The sequence below is a fragment of the Schistocerca cancellata genome, chromosome 3 (assembly GCF_023864275.1).
Source record: "Schistocerca cancellata isolate TAMUIC-IGC-003103 chromosome 3, iqSchCanc2.1, whole genome shotgun sequence".
Classification (NCBI taxonomy): Eukaryota; Metazoa; Arthropoda; class Insecta; order Orthoptera; family Acrididae; genus Schistocerca; species Schistocerca cancellata.
The window spans coordinates 197,129,123-197,150,492 of record NC_064628.1 but is presented as its reverse complement, the minus strand read 5'-3'; the positions used below and the strand labels follow the sequence as shown (position 1 = coordinate 197,150,492).

General features: G+C 44.2%; 1 protein-coding gene across 1 annotated transcript; it reads left to right on the top strand.

Moving 5' to 3' along the window:
* Positions 1-1,962: 1,962 nt before the first annotated feature.
* On the top strand, positions 1,963-19,795 carry LOC126176684 (trypsin-7-like). The gene is made up of 2 exons (XM_049923846.1): positions 1,963-2,366; positions 19,392-19,795. Exons 1-2 carry the CDS (start codon positions 2,022-2,024, stop codon positions 19,761-19,763), a joined length of 717 nt encoding a protein of 238 aa, XP_049779803.1. The 5' UTR covers positions 1,963-2,021; the 3' UTR covers positions 19,764-19,795.
* The last annotated feature ends 1,575 nt before the right edge of the window (positions 19,796-21,370 follow it).

The window sequence follows — 21,370 nt, the reverse complement described above, 5'->3', positions numbered from 1 at the left end:
TCGAATGACGTAAATGTTAGTGACTTACGGCGTTAAATAAATAAAAATAAAAACAGTCGTTCTTAAACATAACATGAAAAACTGAAAATTAATTCTTAAAAACTGTAACACAAGGAACCACATACTTTTTAAAACACATTTCGTGTACTTTCTTTGGATACCTAATCAAATTGACAACAACTCTTATCCAAGGAAGAGGGATAACTACATTCTGCTCATATAAAGCCACTATACATCCGTGATTGTATTTGCCTGTTTCACGTAATTTTAAAATTTTAATTTTGTAGTCATGTAGAGTCCATATTCTTAGCTAGTTTCCGCATCTACCTCAGAGCTATTTAGCTTAAAAAACACTTCAAAAATGTGATCGAACTGTGAACCGGATGCGACTTAGAGATGACTCTAGTAAGTAATGTAGTAAGAAGTAAGTAGTACGTAAGACTACTAAGCAGACTAGTTGTCAATGTAAGACAGACTAGACGTTTGACGTGTTACACGTGTAATTTAGTTATGAGTACAATAATGAATGGTGTCATTAATTGGATGTGGCATTGAAGGTCTGAAAAGTTGTGTATTTGCATCCTGGGGAGACACGAACGGTCGATCAGTGTGAAAGTAATAAAGTATTCATAAAAAGAATCTACACGTCTCCCCCTATTACCTCTAAAAAAAGAAGGGAAAATGGTATTTAGAAGATGTTGGAGCGGCGGGGGAGGGAGGGGGGGGGGAAGGAGTACCAGTGTTTTGGTATTCAGTGTGTGTGCGCCCTCTGGTAAAATTTTCACTCTGTGCCGTGTAGTTTAACATCGACGAGCTTTCGGCTGAGTGCTCCACGGTCATAGGTAGTGGCATGCAGCACTTGACAATGGCCGAGGAGTACTCGTCAATGTCTTAACGCGGCTGGAAGCTCTAAAAATTTTTATCATCATTATAACCGATATATCCGTTACGATAGAATTCAACAAATGTGTTGATATTTTTAAAACGTCATACAGGGACAGAAATTAGAGTAAAGGGACATAGTTATTTGCGGAAAAAAAAACGTATTCCACTTCCAACTTTTCCATCGAGAAGCCCGGATTTAAATCCCATTGAGTCTATAAGAGTTCCTAGCACGACTTGTTTATCACAATGGACGATAGTTTGTGACTGTGGCCGAGCAGAAAACTGCAATCCGAATGACGTGAACCTCACTCTCGGGAAAAGAAATCACTGCCCTTACACAAGCAATGCCGAAGAGGATACAGTCGCAGTTATTAAGAACAATGGAGATTCAACTAAATACCAGGTCCGAGTTGTGGTCTATTTACTGTATATGTTAGGTTATTCTGATAAAGCGTAAGTACCTCTATAACAATTTCCATAGTTAAAGTTGTCTTGTTTCTTTGAATTTCTTAAGTACCAGTGATAATGGTAAAATGAAAATGTACTTTGTTTTGCTTTGTTGTAAACTGCTCATGAAAAATTCGTGCAATACCGAATACGTAAATAAATATGTATTTTTCCACAAACGACCACGTGCCTTTACAATGCTTTCCACCATTGTATATTGCTTATTTTTCGTCTTAGTTGCACATTTTTAATGTATGAGTAGTTTCTATCTCACTCGATGATCTTCAGATCCATGTAGATGCAAAAGAAACTCTTCCGTGTCAGCCAATACAGAAACTACATATCATTTTGGTATTCTGACTAGTAACTCCTGTACAGACGCGACTGGTTGCGTATGAAACTGCATAGATGTGAGGATGATAAGCGTGTGATCAAAACTTATCATTCAGTAAAAATGTGCAGCTGAGACATAAAAATAATGGATATATGATTATTTTTAATTTTATTAGTGTATATCGCCATGCGACCGTACATTCATACATGTGTCATTGTTATGGAGAGCTGCAGATATCTGATAAGACGGCGATTAAGAAGAGAACGAAGGCAGCTGCGACACAGTCGGCAAGATGCTCCAGTCGGCGCTCGTCGTGTGCCTGCTGTTAGCAGTGTGTAGCTGCAAGCAATTCTCGATGGTTGGTGGGCGCTTCCCAGACGTGGACGAGCGAATAGTGGACGGCGAAACCGTCAACATAACACAATACCCGTGGACCGTCTCGCTGCAATTCCTGACAGACCACAGGTGCGGCGGCTCCATCATCAGTCCCAAGTGGGTGTTGACAGCTGCAAACGTCGTCTACGGCACAGCATACTTTTACTTCACAGTACGGGCGGGTAGCTCAACACGTGAAAGTGGTGGATACGTATACGACGCCGTTAGTATGATCCTGCATGAAGATTTCAACACCTTTACTATAGACAAGGACATCGGTGTCTTCGAGATCGCCGGATCCTTTACATATGATGACACTGTTCAGGTACCACCAACATAGTGGTGTATAATTCACTCCTCCTAGACTTAAGTTTTGTGTGTACGAAACGAGGTTATTCCGCATAACCATGTTTCATTGTCCCAACCTCTCTCTCTCCCTCTCTCTCCCTCTCTCTCTCGCTATCTATCTATCTATCTATCTATCTATCTGTCTATCTACCTTACTTTCTCCCTCCACCTCCTCCTCTTTCTCTCTGTCTGTCTTTCTCCCTCCTTCCGTCCAAGCCTCCCTCTCTCTTTCTCTCTCTCTATTAGTTTAGTCGATTCCAACAATCTATGACCCCCTAAAATTGTAGCATGCAAATTTCTTCTATCCTGGACCCTGTCTTGCAAACTTTATATCTTGGAATCTATTACTTCTGTGATGCAATCCATCCCATCATTTTCCGCATTTCTCTCTTCGTGCTATCGATCTTCTCCAGCATTTAGGTCTTTTCCATTGCGTCATGTCTTCTCATAAAGTGTGCAATGGAGGAGTTTTTGTGTCAGTATCAGAACTTCCAAGGATAAATCTGATTTCATTTGTTGTAATAGTGACCTGTTCGTTCTCGTACACGTTTTCCTCAGCACCGGTCTAAGGATGGCATTCGACTTCACGTTCTCCTCCTTCCTGTTGAAATTCCTGAAGTGTTAAACAATTTCTATGGCCTCTCTGCATAACCTTCCTCGCTTGTGACTATCAGTACTAGAGTAATCGTATCAAAACAATTTTGGTTGTCTCCTGGCTGCAAATCATGTTCGGCAACGACTGATCCGTCAGTCACACCCCGTCTACAGTTGCCTTTGTGCTCTTTTAGTCGTTTCTGACCGTTCTTTTTGTAGCACCCACATACATCTTCCCATAGTTACACGGGATCCCATAAATTACTACTTTTCTAGTGGTTTGCGGGAATCTTCGGTCAATTTCAGGTCGTCATGTACCTTCCAGGTGGATTTTTAGATTACCGCTACGTTCTGTTTTGTAAAGATTTCCCTTGTGCGGTCAGTAACGTCCTAAATGAAAGACAGGAAAACTTTCGACTTCACAGGTGCTTTCACAGCATTATGATTTTTGCACGGCTGTCTTAACGCTCTTTGTACCTCAGCGGACGAATAACCATTCTTGAGCAATGCAATGGTGTTTTAATTCTGTTCAAACAGCTCTGGTTCGCAAATATTCTTTCCAACGCCTGCTCCTCGAATTTTTCCATGAAGAAATTCGCTATGACTGGTCTTAGGGGGACTCCCATTACCCACGCCATCCGTCTGTTCATAGTACTCATCATTCAATTTGAAATATGTGGTCATGGTGCAACATATATACAGTTCTGCATTGTTGTTGTTGTTGTTTGTGGTCTTCAGTCAAGAGATTGGTTTGATGCAGCTCTCCATGCTACTATATACTGTGCAAGCTTCTTCATCTCCCAGTACCTACTGCAGGCTGCATTCTTCTGAATCTGTTTAGTTTATTCATCTCTTGGCCCCCTCTACGATTTTTACCCTCCGCGCAGCCCTCCAATACTACATTGGTGATCCCTTGACGCCTCAGAATATGTCCTACCAACTGATCTCTTCTTCAAGTGAAGTTGTGCCACAAAGATCTCTTCTCCCCATTTCTATTCAGTACCTCCTCATTAGTTATGTGATCTACCCATCTAATCTTCAGCATTCTTCTGTAGCACCATATTTCGAAAGCTTCTGTTCTCTTCTTGTCCAAACAATTTATCGTCCATGTTTCACTTCCATACATGGCTACACTCCATACAAATACTTTCAGAAACGACTCCCTGACACTTGAATTTATACTCGATGTTAACAAATTTCTCTTCTTCAGAAACGCTTTCCTTACCATGGCCAGTCTACATTTTATATCCTCTCTACTTCGACCATCAATAGTTATTTTGCTCCCCAAATAGCAAAAATCATTCACTACATTAAGCGTCTCATTTCCTAATCTAATACCCTCAGCATCACCCGATTTAATTCGACTATATTCCATTATCCTCGTTTTGCTTTTGATGATGTTCATCTTATATCCTGTCCATTCCGTTCAGCTGCTCTTCCAGGTCCTTTGCTGTCTCTGACAGAATCACAATGTCATCTGCGATCCTCAAAGTTTTAATTTCTTCTCCGTGGATTTTAATTCCTACTCTCAATTTTATCTATTGTTTCCTTTACTGCTTGCTCAATATACAGATGGAATAACATCGGGGATAGGCTAAAACCCTGTCTCACTCCGTTCCCAACCACTGCTTCCCTTTCATGTCCCTCGACTCTTATAACTGCCATCTGCTTTCTATACAAATTGTAAATGACCTTTCGCTCCCTAGATTTGACCCCTGCCACCTTCAAAATTTGAAAGAGAGTATTCTAGTCAACATTGTCAAAAGCTTTCTCTAAGTCTACAAATGCTAGAAACGTAGGTTTGCCTTTCCTTAATCTTTCTTCTAAGATAAGTCGTAGGGTCAGTAATGCCTCACGTGTTCCAACATTTCTACGGAATCCAAACTGATCTTCCCCGAGGTCGGCTTCTACTAGTTTTTCCATTTGTCTGTAAAGAATTCGTGTTAGTATTTTGCAGCCGTGGCTTATTAAACTGATAGTTAGGTAATTTTCACATCTGTCAACACCTGCTTTCTTTTGGATTGGAATTATTATATACTTCTTGAAGTCTGAGGGTATTTCGCCTGTCTCATACATCTTATTCACCAGATGGTAGAATTTTGTCAGGACTGGCTCTCCCAAGGCTATCAGTAGTTCTAATGGAATGTTGTCTATCCCCGGAGCCTTGTTTCGTCTCAGGTCTTTCAGTGCTCTGTCAAACTCTTCACGCAGTATTATATCTCCCATTTCATCTTCATCTACATCCTCTTCCATTTCCATAATATTGTCCTCAAGTACATCGCCCTTGTATAGACCCTCTATATACTCCTTCCACCTTTCTGCATTCCCTTCTTTGCTTAGAACTGGGTTTCCATCTGAGTTCTTGATATTCATGCTAGTGGTTCTCTTTTCTCCAAAGGTTTCTTTAATTTTCCTGTAGGCAGTATCTATCTTACCCCTAGTGAGATATGCCTCTACATCCTTACATTTGTCCTCTAGACATCCCTGCTTAGCCATTTTGCACTTCCTGTTGATCTCATTTTCTAGAAGTTTGTATTCCTTTTTGTCTGCTGCATTTACTGCATTTTTGTATTTTCTCCTTTCATCAATTAAATTCAGTATCTCTTCTGTTACCCAAGGATTTCTATTAGCCCTCGTCTTTTTACCTACTTGATCCTCTGCTGCCTTCACTATTTCATCTCTCAAAGCTACCCATTCTTCTTCTACTGTATTTCTTTCCCCCATTCTTGTCAATCGTCCCTTATTCTCTCCCTGAAACTCTCTACAACCTCTGGTTTAGTCAGTTTATCCAGGTCCCATCTCCTTAAATTCCCACCTTTTTGCAGTTTCTTTAGTTTTAATCTACAGTTCATAACCAATAAATCGTGGTGAGAGTCCACATATGCCCCTGGAAATGTCTTACAATTTAAAACCTGGTTCTTAAATCTCTGTCTTACCATTATGGAATCTATCTGAAACCTGTCAGTATATCCAGGATTCTTCCATGTATATAACTTTCTTTCATGATTCTTGAACCAAGTGTTAGCTATGATTAAGTTATGCTCTGTGCAAAATTCTACCAGGTGGCTTCCTCTTTCATTCCTTACACCCATTCCATATTCACCTACTACGTTTTCTTCTCTTCCTTTTCCTACTATCGAATTCCAGTCTCCCATGACTTTTAAATTTTCGTCTCCCTTCACTATGTGAATAATTTCTTTTATCTCATCATATATTTCATCAATCTCTTCGTCATCTGCGGAACTAGTCGGCATATAAACTTGTACTACTGTGGTAGGCGTGGTCTTCGTATAATGCGTTCACTATGCTGTTTGTAGTAGCTTACCCGCATTTCTTTTTTTTTTATTCATTATTAAACCGACTCCTGTATTACCCCTAATTTACTTTGTATTTATAGCTCTGTATTCACCTGACATTATTAGGAGGAAATGATCCGCTTCAGCTGTTCAAATTCAAATGGCTCTGAGCACTATGGGACTTAACTTCTAAGGTCATCAGTCCCCTAGAACTTAGAACTACTTAAACCGAACTAACCTAAGGACATCACACACATCCATGCCCGAGGCAGGATTCGAACCTGCGTCCGTAGCGGTCGCGCGGTTCCAGACTGTAGCGCCTAGAACCGCTCGGCCACTCCGGCCGGCCTTCAGCTGTTGTGCTGGACCGCTATCCGTTTAATTTACTGATAAACTGTGCTGAATTCTTGATATATGAGTCCGTTTGCTCCACACAAGGTCGTAATAACTTCGTCAAGAACTTTGCGGTCGAATAGGTGGGTCCGCAGCTCGTGGTCTGGTGGTTAGCGTTAGTGCCTCTAGATCAGGGGGCCCAGGTTCGTTCCTGGCCGGGTCGGGGATTTTCTGCACCCGGGGACTGGCTGTTGGTGTTGTCCTCGTCATTTTATCATCATGCGGGAAGACGGCGAGACTGGACTGTGAAAAAATTGGAAATTTGTAGGGGCGCTAATAACAGCGTCGTCGTGCGCTCCACAAACCGAACATCATCCAACAGGTGAGCGATCCAATGGCGCTCGTTATAAGTCTCAGAATGACGAATGATTATTCGTACTCTGAGATTAAAAAGAGTGTTAAGCCCGCCACGCAAATATCATAGCGATGCACAAGTGTCTATGAAATAAGTTCTCCTACCTTTCTTTAATTACGTTACTGGCTGCATAGGAAAAATCCTGGCAATATCTTGACAAAACATTCATTAACCCATAAAGTTATTGGTGGTAGCACACCCGAATTGAACAGAATTTCCGGAACGTTCTCTCCGGTAGAGGACATTTTTATCGTTTAACAATTTTAAGAACTTTGTCGCTGGGGGTCTTGATACAGTTTCATGTGTGTCTGTGGGTCTAAAAAGACGTTGATCTTACTATGACAATCATATTCAAAACTACCGTCACATTTCCGTTGCCAGCCGAGAGAATCATAATACTATCGTTCTCATACAGTCCTTTTATGGCACTCCTCTCACCCGAAGTTAAATTACTTTCATCAGGCTTTGCGAGAGACAATACACTCTTACAGCTTCTATACAGATTTCGTTAGCTGCAACAGTGCCCACATTACGAATGCCTGCTCCTGCACTGGCTATTACACTCCTGGAAATGGAAAAAAGAACGCATTGACACCGTTGTGTCAGACCCACCATACTTGCTCCGGACACTGCGAGAGGGCTGTACAAGCAATGATCACACGCACGGCACAGCGGACACACCAGGAACCGCGGTGTTGGCCGTCGAATGGCGCTAGCTGCGCAGCATTTGTGCACCGCCGCCGTCAGTGTCAGCCAGTTTTCCGTGGCATACGGAGCTCCATCGCAGTCTTTAACACTGTTAGCATGCCGCGACAGCGTGGACGTGAACCGTATGTGCAGTTGACGGACTTTGAGCGAGGGCGTATAGTGGGCATGCGGGAGGCCGGGTGGACGTACCGCCGAATTGCTCAACACGTGGGGCGTGAGGTCTCCACAGTACATCGATGTTGTCGCCAGTGGTCGGCGGAAGGTGCACGTGCCCGTCGACCTGGGACCGGACCGCAGCGACGCCCGGATGCACGCCAAGACCGTAGGATCCTACGCAGTGCCGTAGGGGACCGCACCGCCACTTCCCAGCAAATTAGGGACACTGTTGCTCCTGCGGTATCGGCGAGGACCATTCGCAACCGTCTCCATGAAGCTGGGCTACGGTCCCGCACACCGTTAGGCCGTCTTCCGCTCACGCCCCAACATCGTGCAGCCCGCCTCCAGTGGTGTCGCGACAGGCGTGAATGGAGGGACGAATGGAGACGTGTCGTCTTCAGCGATGAGAGTCGCTTCTGCCTTGGTGCCAATGATGGTCGTATGCGTGTTTGGCGCCGTGCAGGTGAGCGCCACAATCAGGACTGCATACGACCCAGGCACACAGGGCCAACACCCGGCATCATGGTGTGGGGAGCGATCTCCTACACTGGCCGTACACCACTGGTGATCGTCGAGAGGACACTGAATAGTGCACGGTACATCCAAACCGTCATCGAACCCATCGTTCTACCATTCCTAGACCGGCAAGGGAACTTGCTGTTCCAACAGGACAATGCACGTCCGCATGTATCCCGTGCCACCCAACGTGCTCTAGAAGGTGTAAGTCAACTACCCTGGCCAGCAAGATCTCCGGATCTGTCCCCCATTGAGCATGTTTGGGACTGGATGAAGCGTCGTCTCACGCGGTCTGCACGTCCAGCACGAACGCTGGTCCAACTGAGGCGCCAGGTGGAAATGGCATGGCAAGCCGTTCCACAGGACTACATCCAGCATCTCTACGATCGTCTCCATGGGAGAATAGCAGCCTGCATTGCTGCGAAAGGTGGATATACACTGTACTAGTGCCGACATTGTGCATGCTCTGTTGCCTGTGTCTATGTGCCTGTGGTTCTGTCAGTGTGATCATGTGATGTATCTGACCCCAGGAATGTGTCAATAAAGTTTCCCCTTCCTGGGACAATGAATTCACGGTGTTCTTATTTCAATTTCCAGGAGTGTATTTCCTCCGTGGTCACAACTCGCGGACTAACGGCAAAATTTTCACCCCTGGCAAGCACAATCTCTCATCGTCAGATAAGGAATGTCCGTATAAACTGATAATCGTGCGGAAAGCGTCGAAGTGGCAGATCGTAAGATTAGGTTGCAAATTATCAAATTTTCGCTTTTATCTACCAGACGTTTTCACGTTTCCTAATACTATCTCGCAAAAGCCTGGCAAATCTATTCAAGTCACCACTATATTATTTATTACTGGTAGTTACATGGAGAGACACTCACTTACAGTCTGTGCTTGCCAGGTCGCGGCGGATCTGTTGAGTCCGCTCTCGTAGTATTACCTCTTCGCCCGTTCGAAAATTCACTGCGCCTTGGCCGAGCTGCACAATCGTTTAATCCTCGAAAACTTCGAAATAGTATTGAACACTCTGCGACAAATAAGAGGGAAGACAAACGTTGCACACTCTTCTTCTGAAAACATTCAACGCATCACACTTCTCTTGACATTTCCTCCCCGCAGAGTCGTCTAATTTTAAAAACGAAACTTTCATGGCCGGAAATGCCACATTTAATAAAATATTCCTGGCTATTATGCCTTCATCGAATGGATTTTACATTAGGACCCATTAGCTAGTTTTCAAGAAAGAAGATGGTAGCTTAAGCCACAAGTTTTGCGGAAGCCCACGGACACAGGACGTTGCCTACACCTGGCTTCGAACCACCACTCACAAAAACGCGAGGCATCATAAAAACATTGGCTGACAGAGCAAGGAATATTTGGGAACCAAAGCTTCTTGATGCGGAATTCACCTTACCAATGCATTGATCAAGAATGATTATTCGTCCGACCGCTCCGGTCGCAGGTTCGAATCCTGCCTCGGGCATGGATGTGTGTGATGTCCTTAGGTTAGTTAGGTTTAAGTAGTTCTAAGTTCTTGGAGACTGATGACCTCAGAAGTTGCGTCGCATAGTGCTCAGAGCCATTTGAACCATTTTTTTTGATTATTCGTCCAATGAGGTAAAAAGCACAAGCACCTGTGAAATCGAAAGCCTTCCTGCCTTTCGTTGAGGTCGCTACTGATCGCATAGGAATATCGCAGTAATCTAAAAACCCACCTGAAGATACAGGATCACCTAAGACTAAGGATTCTCGCAAACCACTGGAAAAAGCAACAGTTTATAGGATACCGTGTAATTCTGGCGAGGTGTACACGGGTACTAAAAAAGAACGGACAAAGACGACTAGAAGAGCACAGGGGCAACTGGGAAAGCGGTGAGACTGGCAGATCAGCTGTTGTAGAACATGCTTTGCAGCAAGGAGACCACCACATTCATTTTGATATGACTCTAGTTGTTTTTGGTCATCGTCTTCTGACTGGTTTGATGCGGGCCGCCACGAATTCCTATGCTGTGCTAACCTCTTCATCTCAGAGTAGCACTTGCAACTTACGTCCTCAATTATTTGCTGGATATATTCCAATCTTTGTCTTCCTCTTCAGTTTTTGCCCTCTACAGCTCCCTCTAATACGGTGGAAGTCATTCCCTCATGCCTTAAAAGACGTCCTATCATTCTGTCCCTTATTCTTATCAGTGTTTTCCACGTATTCCGTTCCTCTCCGATTCTGCGCAGAACCACCTCATTCCTTACGTTATCAGTCCACCTAATTTTCAACATTCGTCTGTAGCACCACATCTCAAATGTTCGATTCTCTTATGTTCCGGTTTCCCCACAGCCCATGTTTCACTACCATACAATGCTGTACTCCAGACATACATTCTCAGAAATTTGTTCCTCAAATTAAGGCCGATATTTGATATTAGTAAAATTCTCTTGGCCAGGAATACGCTCATTGGTTATTTAACTGCCTTAACTTCATCTACTTCGCGACCATCAATCCTGATGTTAAGTTTCTCGCTCTTCTCCTCACTTTCTACTATTTCTCATAACCTTCGTCTTTCTTCGATTTACTCTCAATCCATACTCTGTACTCATTAGACTGTTCATTCCGTTCAGCAGATCTTGTATTTCTTCTTCATTCTCACTTAGGATAGCAATGTCACCAGCGATGTGCAGATTGAACAGTAGGAGCGAAAGGCTACATCCTTGTCTTACACCCTTTTTAATACAAGCACTTCGTTCTTGGCCGTCCACTTCTATGATTCCCTCTTGGCTGTTGTACATATTGTGTATGACCCGTCACTCCCTATAGCTTACCCCTGCTTTTCTCAGAATTTCGAACACCTACTTTTCAGTTGAAAGACGCCTTGTGCTATGTTTACCTCCTTTTGTTGAATGGGTGTTATTACTCTCTTTCCGTTGAGAGAGTTTCTTGGTAATGAAGTGAATTCGTGCACGTGGACGAATTCATCTTAAGTCCTGAGGCATTTTGGACAGCACCCCTTGATGCACACACATCATCGGAATAAAGTATTTTTCTTGTTCTCCTTTCGAAAGCCTTCTACGGATACACAACTTTACCGGGGAATTCCTTTATCCACTTCCTCGATGCACTAGGGATATAAAAGTGCCACCAGAGAGAGGCCCACTGCCCCAGGTGTGTGTTATACAACGGAGATGTCGCCGATAACCTACAGTTTGTCCGCTAATGACTGTTTCACGCATCCACCCCATCGACATGTAGTACGCCTTGAGCTAGAGGATTTTTTTCTTTTTTTTTAATAGGGGTACCAGTCTTCCTGTCCAAGCAGTTAAGCCAAGACCCTCGTTCCATGTGATACACAACGTTCCACCAACGCGCCCTACGATGCTCGCTGAAGCGTTTCCAGAGCTTACGTTTACAGAGGATTGGCGGGACTCAGCAGATCCCTACCGAGCCAGTGAAGGTTGAACTCCCTGCTGAGGTGATCACCATTTGGCTCGACCCGGGAGACACGTGTAACTTAGCCAGTGCCGCGGAGGCGGCGAGGATTATACGTCAAATCGACAGTTACGTCGTATTTCACGAAACACTGGGACTGTCAGTAAATCTGGGTTTACCCTTAAGCAGAGTCCACCGTTCAATCACATATATTTAAAAAATTCTCGGCCTCTTGATATCATTGATTCACTTGTATTTATTACGATGAGCAAACACATTGAGATAGGTGGCCATTTTCTTTTATTTTTAAATAAACAATGACAATTAGTCTGTCAATTAATTTTAATGTACAGAACAAAACGTATTCAAAGTCTTTTCAAATAAAGTTACTGTCTAGTATAACGTAATATAGAAAAATAGTGGAGTACATGTACCACACAAACGCCGTTTGCGCCTGTACGACACTCTCGGGTAAGAACAGAACAGTCTGAACGTGGCACTAGACCTGACATTTATCTGCACTCTACATAACGGTGAGATACTTCCCACTAGATAAAGTTGCGTCGAGTGTAATTAGTTTTAACTTTTTTAAAATGAGCTGATTATGATCAAGGCCGAATGTAATTACTTCTGAAGTGTATTTAATGCTGGTACGATCTAGATAGAACATCACAAATAAGGCACTACAGAAGGATCTTGGACTCTTATCTGGACACTGGGTCTTCAATCGATAAAATGAATACCACTTAAGTCAATGAATACCACTTAAGTCCTCACGTCGTTAATCCATATCAGTCATAGTTTACAGATTAATTTGGAACGACAGAGACTCTTTTAAATCACTAAACAATTAAAACTACACAACACAGCAATTTCCAGCATGAGCGGTGAAATATACCAGCGAGTGCGTAAATACGTGATACATTCACAGTCGAATTCTGCAATAACTGATGTCAGAAATTTGCTGTTGTGTTTTACTCAGTATGTATTAGGAATTCAAATTATATCAGAACCGAGTATTGAAGTTATTTTCCTTGTGGATTTTTACTTTAATACTGGATAAACAAAAGCCCTGTCAGGTAAAGTTCCGGTGAAGTTAATATCTGAAACCTGACAATAATTTGAGACGTACACAGACCAGAAATACGTCAATTCTTTCAAATATTTTTCCTCTTTACCTGCACTACAGCCCATGAAGGGTAGGGCCTTGTGGACCACCTTCCCCCCCCCCCCCCCCCCATTCATCTCTCGAACTCGCCAGCCTTCTCCAGTTCAGAAATTCTAATCTCCTCAGATCCGTCTCTGCATTAGCCAGCTGTCGCAATATTGGTCTTCTCACTGAGCAGGTACCCTCTGGCTCTGCATATAGCAGCTTCTTTGGTACTCGCTGCTCTTCCATTATATGCACGAGTCCCACCCACTGTAATTGTCGTGCTTCACATATAGGGTGATTAGTGGATTCTTGCGAAGTTCTTATAGTTCTGCGTTGATCCTAATGCTCTAAGCACCATTATCGCTCACTGCTCCTTATATCGTCGGCAGTACTTTGCGTTCCCATGTATCCAAGACATTTCTGACTTGTTGTGTTATTGTTTCAGAAGCACACGTAACAACAGGTTTCATGATATTTTGGTAATCTCTCTTTTGTTTCTCATCTCCTAAACAGCGGCCGGCCGGAGTGGCCCAGCGGCTCTAGGCGCTTCAGTCTGTAACCGTGCCACCGCTACGGTCGCAGGTTCGAATCCTACCTCGGGCATGGATGTGTGTGATGTCCTTAGGTTAATTAGGTTTAAGTAGTTCTAAGTTCTAGGCGACAGATGACCTCAGATATTAAGTCCCACAGTACTCAGAGCCATTTGAACCATTTTGATTTGAACCTAAACAGCTACAATTGCTTCCTTATTCCCATCCATCACCATTGGTAACTTATCTTCCCCCAAAGCTGTATAGTTCCTTATCTCCCAAACAGAAACAATCACTTCTTTGTTCCTCTTCATAATCATAGGTAGCTTATCTTCCTCCAAAGCTCAGTAGTTCCTAATCTCCTAACAGCTACAATTACTTCTTTGTTTCTCTCCATCATCACTGCTATCAGCTCGTACTATCTGTTTCTCTCATTCAAATTCCTGTATTTGCCCAGGTTTCTATAACTCATTGAAATATTCTTCCAAACTTTTTCTGGTTTAATTCCCGATCAGCTTTCCTTCCATATCATTGCCCGAGGCTTCCAGTCTTTTTTTTTTTTTTTTTTTTTTAGACATTCTTCTGATCCCTTTTCAGTTCTACATTTCTCGATATCTTCCAGGCAAAGTTTCTCGGATTCTCATTCACTTCTACTAACTTTGTTATCAAGTTACAGCTTGCATTACTTCGTTAATGCATTATTCTTCCCATTAACTGCCGTTGCTCTTCAGGGCTAGCTTCCACCTCATCGACATTTGCTCTGATCCCTTCATCCCTTTCTCTTTCGAAGTCTGTTCTTTCCCTCTCACTGGTGACTGGATCCTCATTATACGTCCTGTATCTGTCTACACGATTATAAATTGTTATTAATATCCTCTGCTTACATTTGAGTATCAACATATTAAAAAAAAAAGCCATGCTCCTTGCTCTAGGGACGTCTAGCGACCGCTAAGTCATTCTATGTGTTAGCACACCGCTCTCCCAGCCGTTTTGCAGACTTCCCAGGCGTTAGAGCTGCTACTGTTCGCTCAGATAGCTCCTCAAGTGGCATCATGAGGCTGAGTGTACCCCGTACCAATCCTTCCACCAAATGAAATCCTTATTAGTACCGAGAATCGAATCCAGGTCCTCCACATGATAGCCACTTACGCTGACGACTCAGCTATGGACACTGACATCATCACGACATACCGATCCGACTCAACTTCTGCCACCCTCCTCACCTTGAAATCTTTGTCTGAGCCATGTCTTCTGTAAATAAGAATATGATATGTCCGGTTGACTGTATCCCCATCCGGAGGTTTCCACGTTCCTTTACGCATGCTATTTTGTCGGAATATGGTGCCGCTTATGGTGAGGATTTTGTTCACGCGAAAATCAGCCGGCCTGAGTCTGGTGTCACTGCATTCTTCATATAGGCTGTAGTTTCTCACATTTTCCTCAAACACGGTATCCCTTCCAACCTTGCCCTTCAGGGCTCCTAGAATCACTTTCACATCGTTTCCCGCTATAGCATCATGTGTACTTTCAACCTGTTCCTTAGAAAAGTCTTTGGTCTCTTCGTTGGTTTCCTCTGGAGCATGAGTGCAAATCAACCGAAGTAATTCAGTTTTGTTCTCAGTGTGCGTATCCTGCCGTTTAGAAACTCAGGATTCGATATCGCCGAATTGTATGCTCTGTCTACTAGGAAATCGATTACAAGACTGGCTGTACCACTATTGCTGCAAAACGATGTACAGTCACCAGAGATTCTACGTAGAGATTTGCTTTCGACTACTCCTGCAACGCTACTATTCCTGTTGGTACTTTCTCAGTTGGTCTTCCAAGTTCCACAGTGACGCAGCTGTGTTGAGCCTCAGTAATTCTCTGTTATTCATACTCAGGTCAGTCCGTGTCTGTTGCTTATTCCGTCATATGGTATCTTAAATAACGAACGTTACTGAACAGGCTAGGACCCTTGTTTTAAATAAACATTCCTAATTCGACTTTATAATACACATAATGTCTGACAATGAGAAATAACTTGTGCCGACATCGTGACTGCCATGTGCTTAGTTGTAAGTGCACGCAGAGAAGCAAAAAAATTAATGGTGCATTTTCATGTAGCTGAAATGTAAGTCTGAAATTCCGGGCCTGACTCTTTTATCAAGGACTTCGCGCTTTCTGATCAGTTAAACTCCAGCAGATCTCTGGTGCTAGTGGTGGTAGTACGTATAAGGCGCTCAACGGGGAGTTCATCTGTGGCCTTGCTAAATTAATTGAAGATGAGTGTGCTAATTTTTTTTAAAATTATGCACCACAATGTAAAACATAAAACATGATTCTCAACCATCCTGCTACTCCCTCTCTCACTCGTAATCACACGTTCACACGCAAGATCAAAATACGGAATCCTCAAGTCAATTTCTTTAGAAAATACACAAACTACACGACAGTTAAAATACGTAAGAAGGAACAGTTGCTGATTGGTCAACGGAAAAATAACAGATGAACCGCTCACCTAGGAAACACATCAAAATCTTTTACCCAAGTAACTATGTGGTTGAAAGATCCTACGGAATCTTAAAAAACGAACTACATTCGAGTCACTACCTCCTAAAATGGAGGGTAGATCAGCTAGGCAGTTGGTTCCAGCCCTCATATTTTGATATAAACCAGAGAGTAAATACACTGACAGAAAAAAATCGCAACACCAAGAAAGCGCTGTGCGACATAAACGATAGTTGGTAGGCGTGTTTCTATATATGAAAGATGACGTCTATTCAAAATTTCGCGCCAGTCACAAAAGAGTGGCGCTAGTAACGCTACTATGAGGATGCAATTCAGGTTTGCGTTAAATACACGCTGTAACGGTCCTGAGCGTTAGTTGCCTTTGACACTAGACGTGGTGAGCTGAAGTTAGTCAAGAATGCCTTTAAGGCGACTAAGACGCCATTATCAACACCTGACAGTTTTAACAAGGTCGTGTATTAGGGTTACGAGAAGCTGGATGTTCCTTCTGCGATATTCCAGAAAGGCTTGGCAGAAATGTAGCCTCCGTTTCTGACTGCTGGCAGCGGCTGTCACGAGAGTGCACGGGTGCAAAAAGACTGGGCGACCTGGCACTCTCGAGAGGCAAGATCATCGTGTTCGACGTATGGCTCTGCCACATCGCACTGCATCTGCAGTAGGAATTTAAGCAGCACTTGGCACCACAGTGAGAAAATAACTGTTAAAGTCGGTTACGTTAAGGGCAACTCTGAACCAGACGCCCTGTAGCGTGCACCGTGTTATGCAACTTCAGTGACGTCAAGCGAGAGATCGTTGGAGGACAGGGTAGCGGTCTGTTGTGTTTTCTGATGAAAGCTGGTTCTGCCTCGGAGCCAGTGATGGACGTGTGTTGCTTAGAAGAAGGCCAGTTGAGGGCCTGCAGGCAACCTGTCTGCGTGCTGGACACGCTGGAGCAACACCTGGAGTTCCGGGGTGCGACTTCGTACGACAGCACGATCACTCTCTTGGTTATCCCACGCGTCCTGACTGCAAACTGGTACTTCAATCCAGTGATGCTACCTTTTGTGCTGCCATTCATGAACAGTATTCCAGGGCGTTTTGAACAGGATAATACTCCCCCACATACCACTGTTGTAACCCAACGTGCTCTACAGAGTCTCCTTGGCCTGCTCGAACACCAGGTCTGCCCCCAGTGGACCACATATCGGATATCGTCGAACGTTGTCCAGCGTCATCCATAACCCGCATTAACCGTTCCGGCATTGACTGATCAAGGGCAACAGACGAGAAACTGCAGCCTAAAAATTGACAGCCCGCACCTGTACAACAAAATGCATGCGCACCTACAGGGTGTTTCAAAAATGACCGGTATATTTGAAACGGCAATAAAAACTAAACGAGCAGCGATAGAAATACACCGTTTGTTGCAATATGCTTGGGACAACAGTACATTTTCAGGCGGACAAACTTTCGAAATGACAGTAGTTACAATTTTCAACAACAGATGGCGCTGCAAGTGATGTGAAAGATCTAGAAGACAACGCAGTCTGTGGGTGCGCCATTCTGTAAATCGTCTTCCTGCTGTAAGCGTGTGCTGTTCACAACGTGCAAGTGTGCTGTAGACAACATGGTTTATTCCTTAGAACAGAGGATTTCTCTGGTGTTGGAATTCCACCGCCTAGAACACAGTGTTGTTGGAACAAGACGAAGTTTTCAACGGAGGTTTAATGTAACCAAAGGACCGAAAAGCGATACAATAAAGGATCTGTTTGAAAAATTTCAACGGACTGGGAACGTGACGGATGAACGTGCTGGAAAGGTAGGGCGACCGCGTACGGCAACCACAGAGGGCAACGCGCAGCTAGTGCGGCAGGTGATCCGACAGCGGCCTCGGGTTTCCGTTCGCCGTGTTGCAGCTGCGGTCCAAATGACGCCAACGTCCACGTATCGTCTCATGCGCCAGAGTTTACACCTCTATCCACACAAAATTCAAACGCGGCAACCCCTCAGCGCCGCTACCATTGCTGCACGAGAGACATTCGCTAACGATATAGTGCACAGGATTGATGGCGGCGATATGCGTGTGGGCAGCATTTGGTTTACTGACGAAGCTTATTTTTACCCGGACGGCTTCGTCAATAAACAAAACTGGCGCATATGGGGAACCGAAAAGCCCCATGTTGCAGTCCCATCGTCCCTGCATCCTCAAAAAGTACTGGTCTGGGCCGCCATTTCTTCCAAAAGAATCATTGGCCCATTTTTCAGATCCGAAACGATTACTGCATCACGCTATCTGGACATTCTTCGTGAATTTGTGGCGGTACAAACTGCCTTAGACGACACTGCAAACACCTCGTGGTTTATGCAAGATGGTGCCCAGCCACATCGCACGGCCGACGTCTTTAATTTCCTGAATGAATATTTCGATGATCGTGTGATTGCTTTGGGCTATCCGAAACATACAGGAGGCGGCGTGGATTGGCCTCCCTATTCGCCAGACATGAACCCCTGTGACTTCTTTCTGTGGGGACACTTGAAAGACCAGGTGTACCGCCAGAATCCAGAAACAATTGAACAGCTGAAGCAGTACATCTCATCTGCATGTGAAGCCATTCCGCCAGACACGTTGTCAAAGGTTTCGGGTAATTTCATTCAGAGACTACGCCATATTATTGCTACGCATGGTGGATATGTGGAAAATATCGTACTATAGAGTTTCCCAGACCGCAGCGCCATCTGTTGTTGAAAATTGTAACTACTGTAATTTCGAAAGTTTGTCTGCCTGAAAATGTACTGTTGTCCCAAGCATATTGCAACAAACGGTGTATTTCTATCGCTGCTCGTTTAGTTTTTATTGCCGTTTCAAATATACCGGTCATTTTTTAAACACCCTGTACATGCTTGCATTCAACATTCTGCGGGTTATACCGGTTACAAATGTACCATCGCTTCACATTCGCAATGGCTTGTATCGCGCTTATATTAACTTGTGACCTTGCAATGTCAATCTTTTAAATTTTTTACGTAGACAAACGTATTCCAGATATTTCTTTACACTACATCAGTTATTTGTTTTGCTGTTGCGATTTTTTTCCGACAGTGTATGATGTGGTGGCATTCCATTACGCATAAACCTACCCCTCTTTCCTCCCCCCCCCCTCCTCCCACACACTCAAATTAGTCTTACTTGCGTCATCTAGAAAACCAGCCTACCAGACTTATAACAGTAAAGCTCGCACTTCTTGTACCATCTTCCACCGGAATGTACTGAAGATTTGTTTGTGGCTCTTGTGCTGGCTGAACAAACTGCTCTCTTTTCTTTTTACGAGACAGTAATTTTTCTCAAACTAGCTGTTCTCAAACAGTGAGACTCACGTCACTGTTCTTTACAGCCGATCGCCCTCGCAAATTACGAGCCAGAAGTTGACGTCACCGCCTACATTACCGGCTGGGGTGTGTTGACGTCTTCAGTGGCCTTGGACTACGCTGACGAACTGCAAGCTCACAGCGCAATCATCATGGAGCGGAATGCGTGCAACGCCACCTACGAATGTGAAATCTATGGTGAAGGCTGCGTGACGGAGAACATGATCTGCACGACGGAGAAGCCGTGGTGCACGGGTGACGGCGGCGGCCCCCTGGTCATAAATAACATTCAGTACGGTATCGCCTCCTGGGGGTACACTTGCGGCCCTGGATACCCGGGAGTGTACGCCAACGTGGCTGCTCTGCGCGCGTGGGTTAATCAAACAACTGGCGTTTAGCTGTCTACGCCTACGACTTGTACTCAGTACTTATGCACATCAGTAGTTTTTTTTTAAATCAAGAAACAAAAATAAATTTCGTTGAAACAACTACGAGTCGTAGTGATTCACTCACCTTCCCTCTCTTTTACACGAGCACGCATAGCGATCCAAATAAAAGAGCCTGTGTAAACGCGTCAATATAAAACTGGGACCCATCCGCTGCATAACAGAAATCATGGGATGGCGATATGCATGTATACTGGTGGCGACAGTATCGCGTACGCAATGTATGAAAGGGTGGTGTACTGACAGAGCTGTCATTTGTACTCAGATGATTCATGTGAAACAGTTTCCGACCTGATTATCACCGTACGAAGGGAACAACAGACTTTGAATGCGGATCGTAGTTGGAGCTATACCCATGTGACATTCCATTAAGGAAATCGTTAGGGAATTTAATATTCCGAGTTCCATAGTGTCAATAGAGTGCAGAGAATACCACATTTCTGGCATTACCTCTCACCACAGACAAACGACCTTCACCTAACAGCCGACAGTAGCGGTGTTTGCCTAGAGTTTTCAGTGCTAATAGATACACTATGTGATCAAAAGTATCCGGACACCTTTAAAAACATATGTTTTTCATATCAGGTGCACTGTGCTGCCACCTGCTGCCAGGTACTCCATATCAGCGAACTCAGAAGTCATTAGACAGCGTGAGAGAGCAGAATAGGGTGTTGAGCTCTACGGACATCGAACATGGTCAGGTGATTGGGTGTCACTTGTGCTATATGTACTCAGATTTCCACGCTCCTAAACACCCCTAGGTCCACTGTTTATGATGTGATAGTGAAGTGGAAACGTGAAGGGCCACGTACAGCACGAAAGCGTATAGGTCGATCTCGTCTGTTGACTGACAGAGACCGCCGACAGTTGAAGTGGGCAGACATCTATCCAGACCGTCCAAACTGCATCAGGATCCACTGCAAGTACTATGACAGTTAGGCGGGAGTTGAGAAAACTTGGATTTCATGGTAGAGAGGCTGCTCATAAGCCACACATCACGCAGGTAAATGTCAAACGATGCCTCGCTTTGTGTAAGGAACGTAAACATTGGACGATTTAACAGTGGAAAAACGTTGTGCGGAGTGACGAATCACGGTACAAGAAGGGGCAATCTGATGGCAGGGTATGGGTATGGCAAATGCACGGTGAACGTCACCTGCCAGTGCGTGTAGTGCCAACAGTAAAATTGGGAGCCGGTGGTATGGTGTGGTCGTGTTGTTCGTAGAGGGAGCTTGCACTGCTTGTTATTTTGCGTAGCACTATGACAGCACAGGCCTACGTTGATGTTTTAAGCACCTTCTTGCTTCCCTCTGTTGAAGAGCAATTTGGGGATAGTGATTCATCTTTCAGCACGATCGAGCACCTGTTCGTAATGTACGGCCTGTGGTAGAGTGATTACACGACAATAACATCCCTGTAATGGGCTGGCCTGCACAGAGTCCTGAATCCTATAGAACACCTTTGGGATGTTTCGGAACGACGACTTCGTGCCACGACTCACCGACTGACATCGATACCTCTCGTCAGTGCAGCACTTCGTGAAGAATGGGCTACCATTC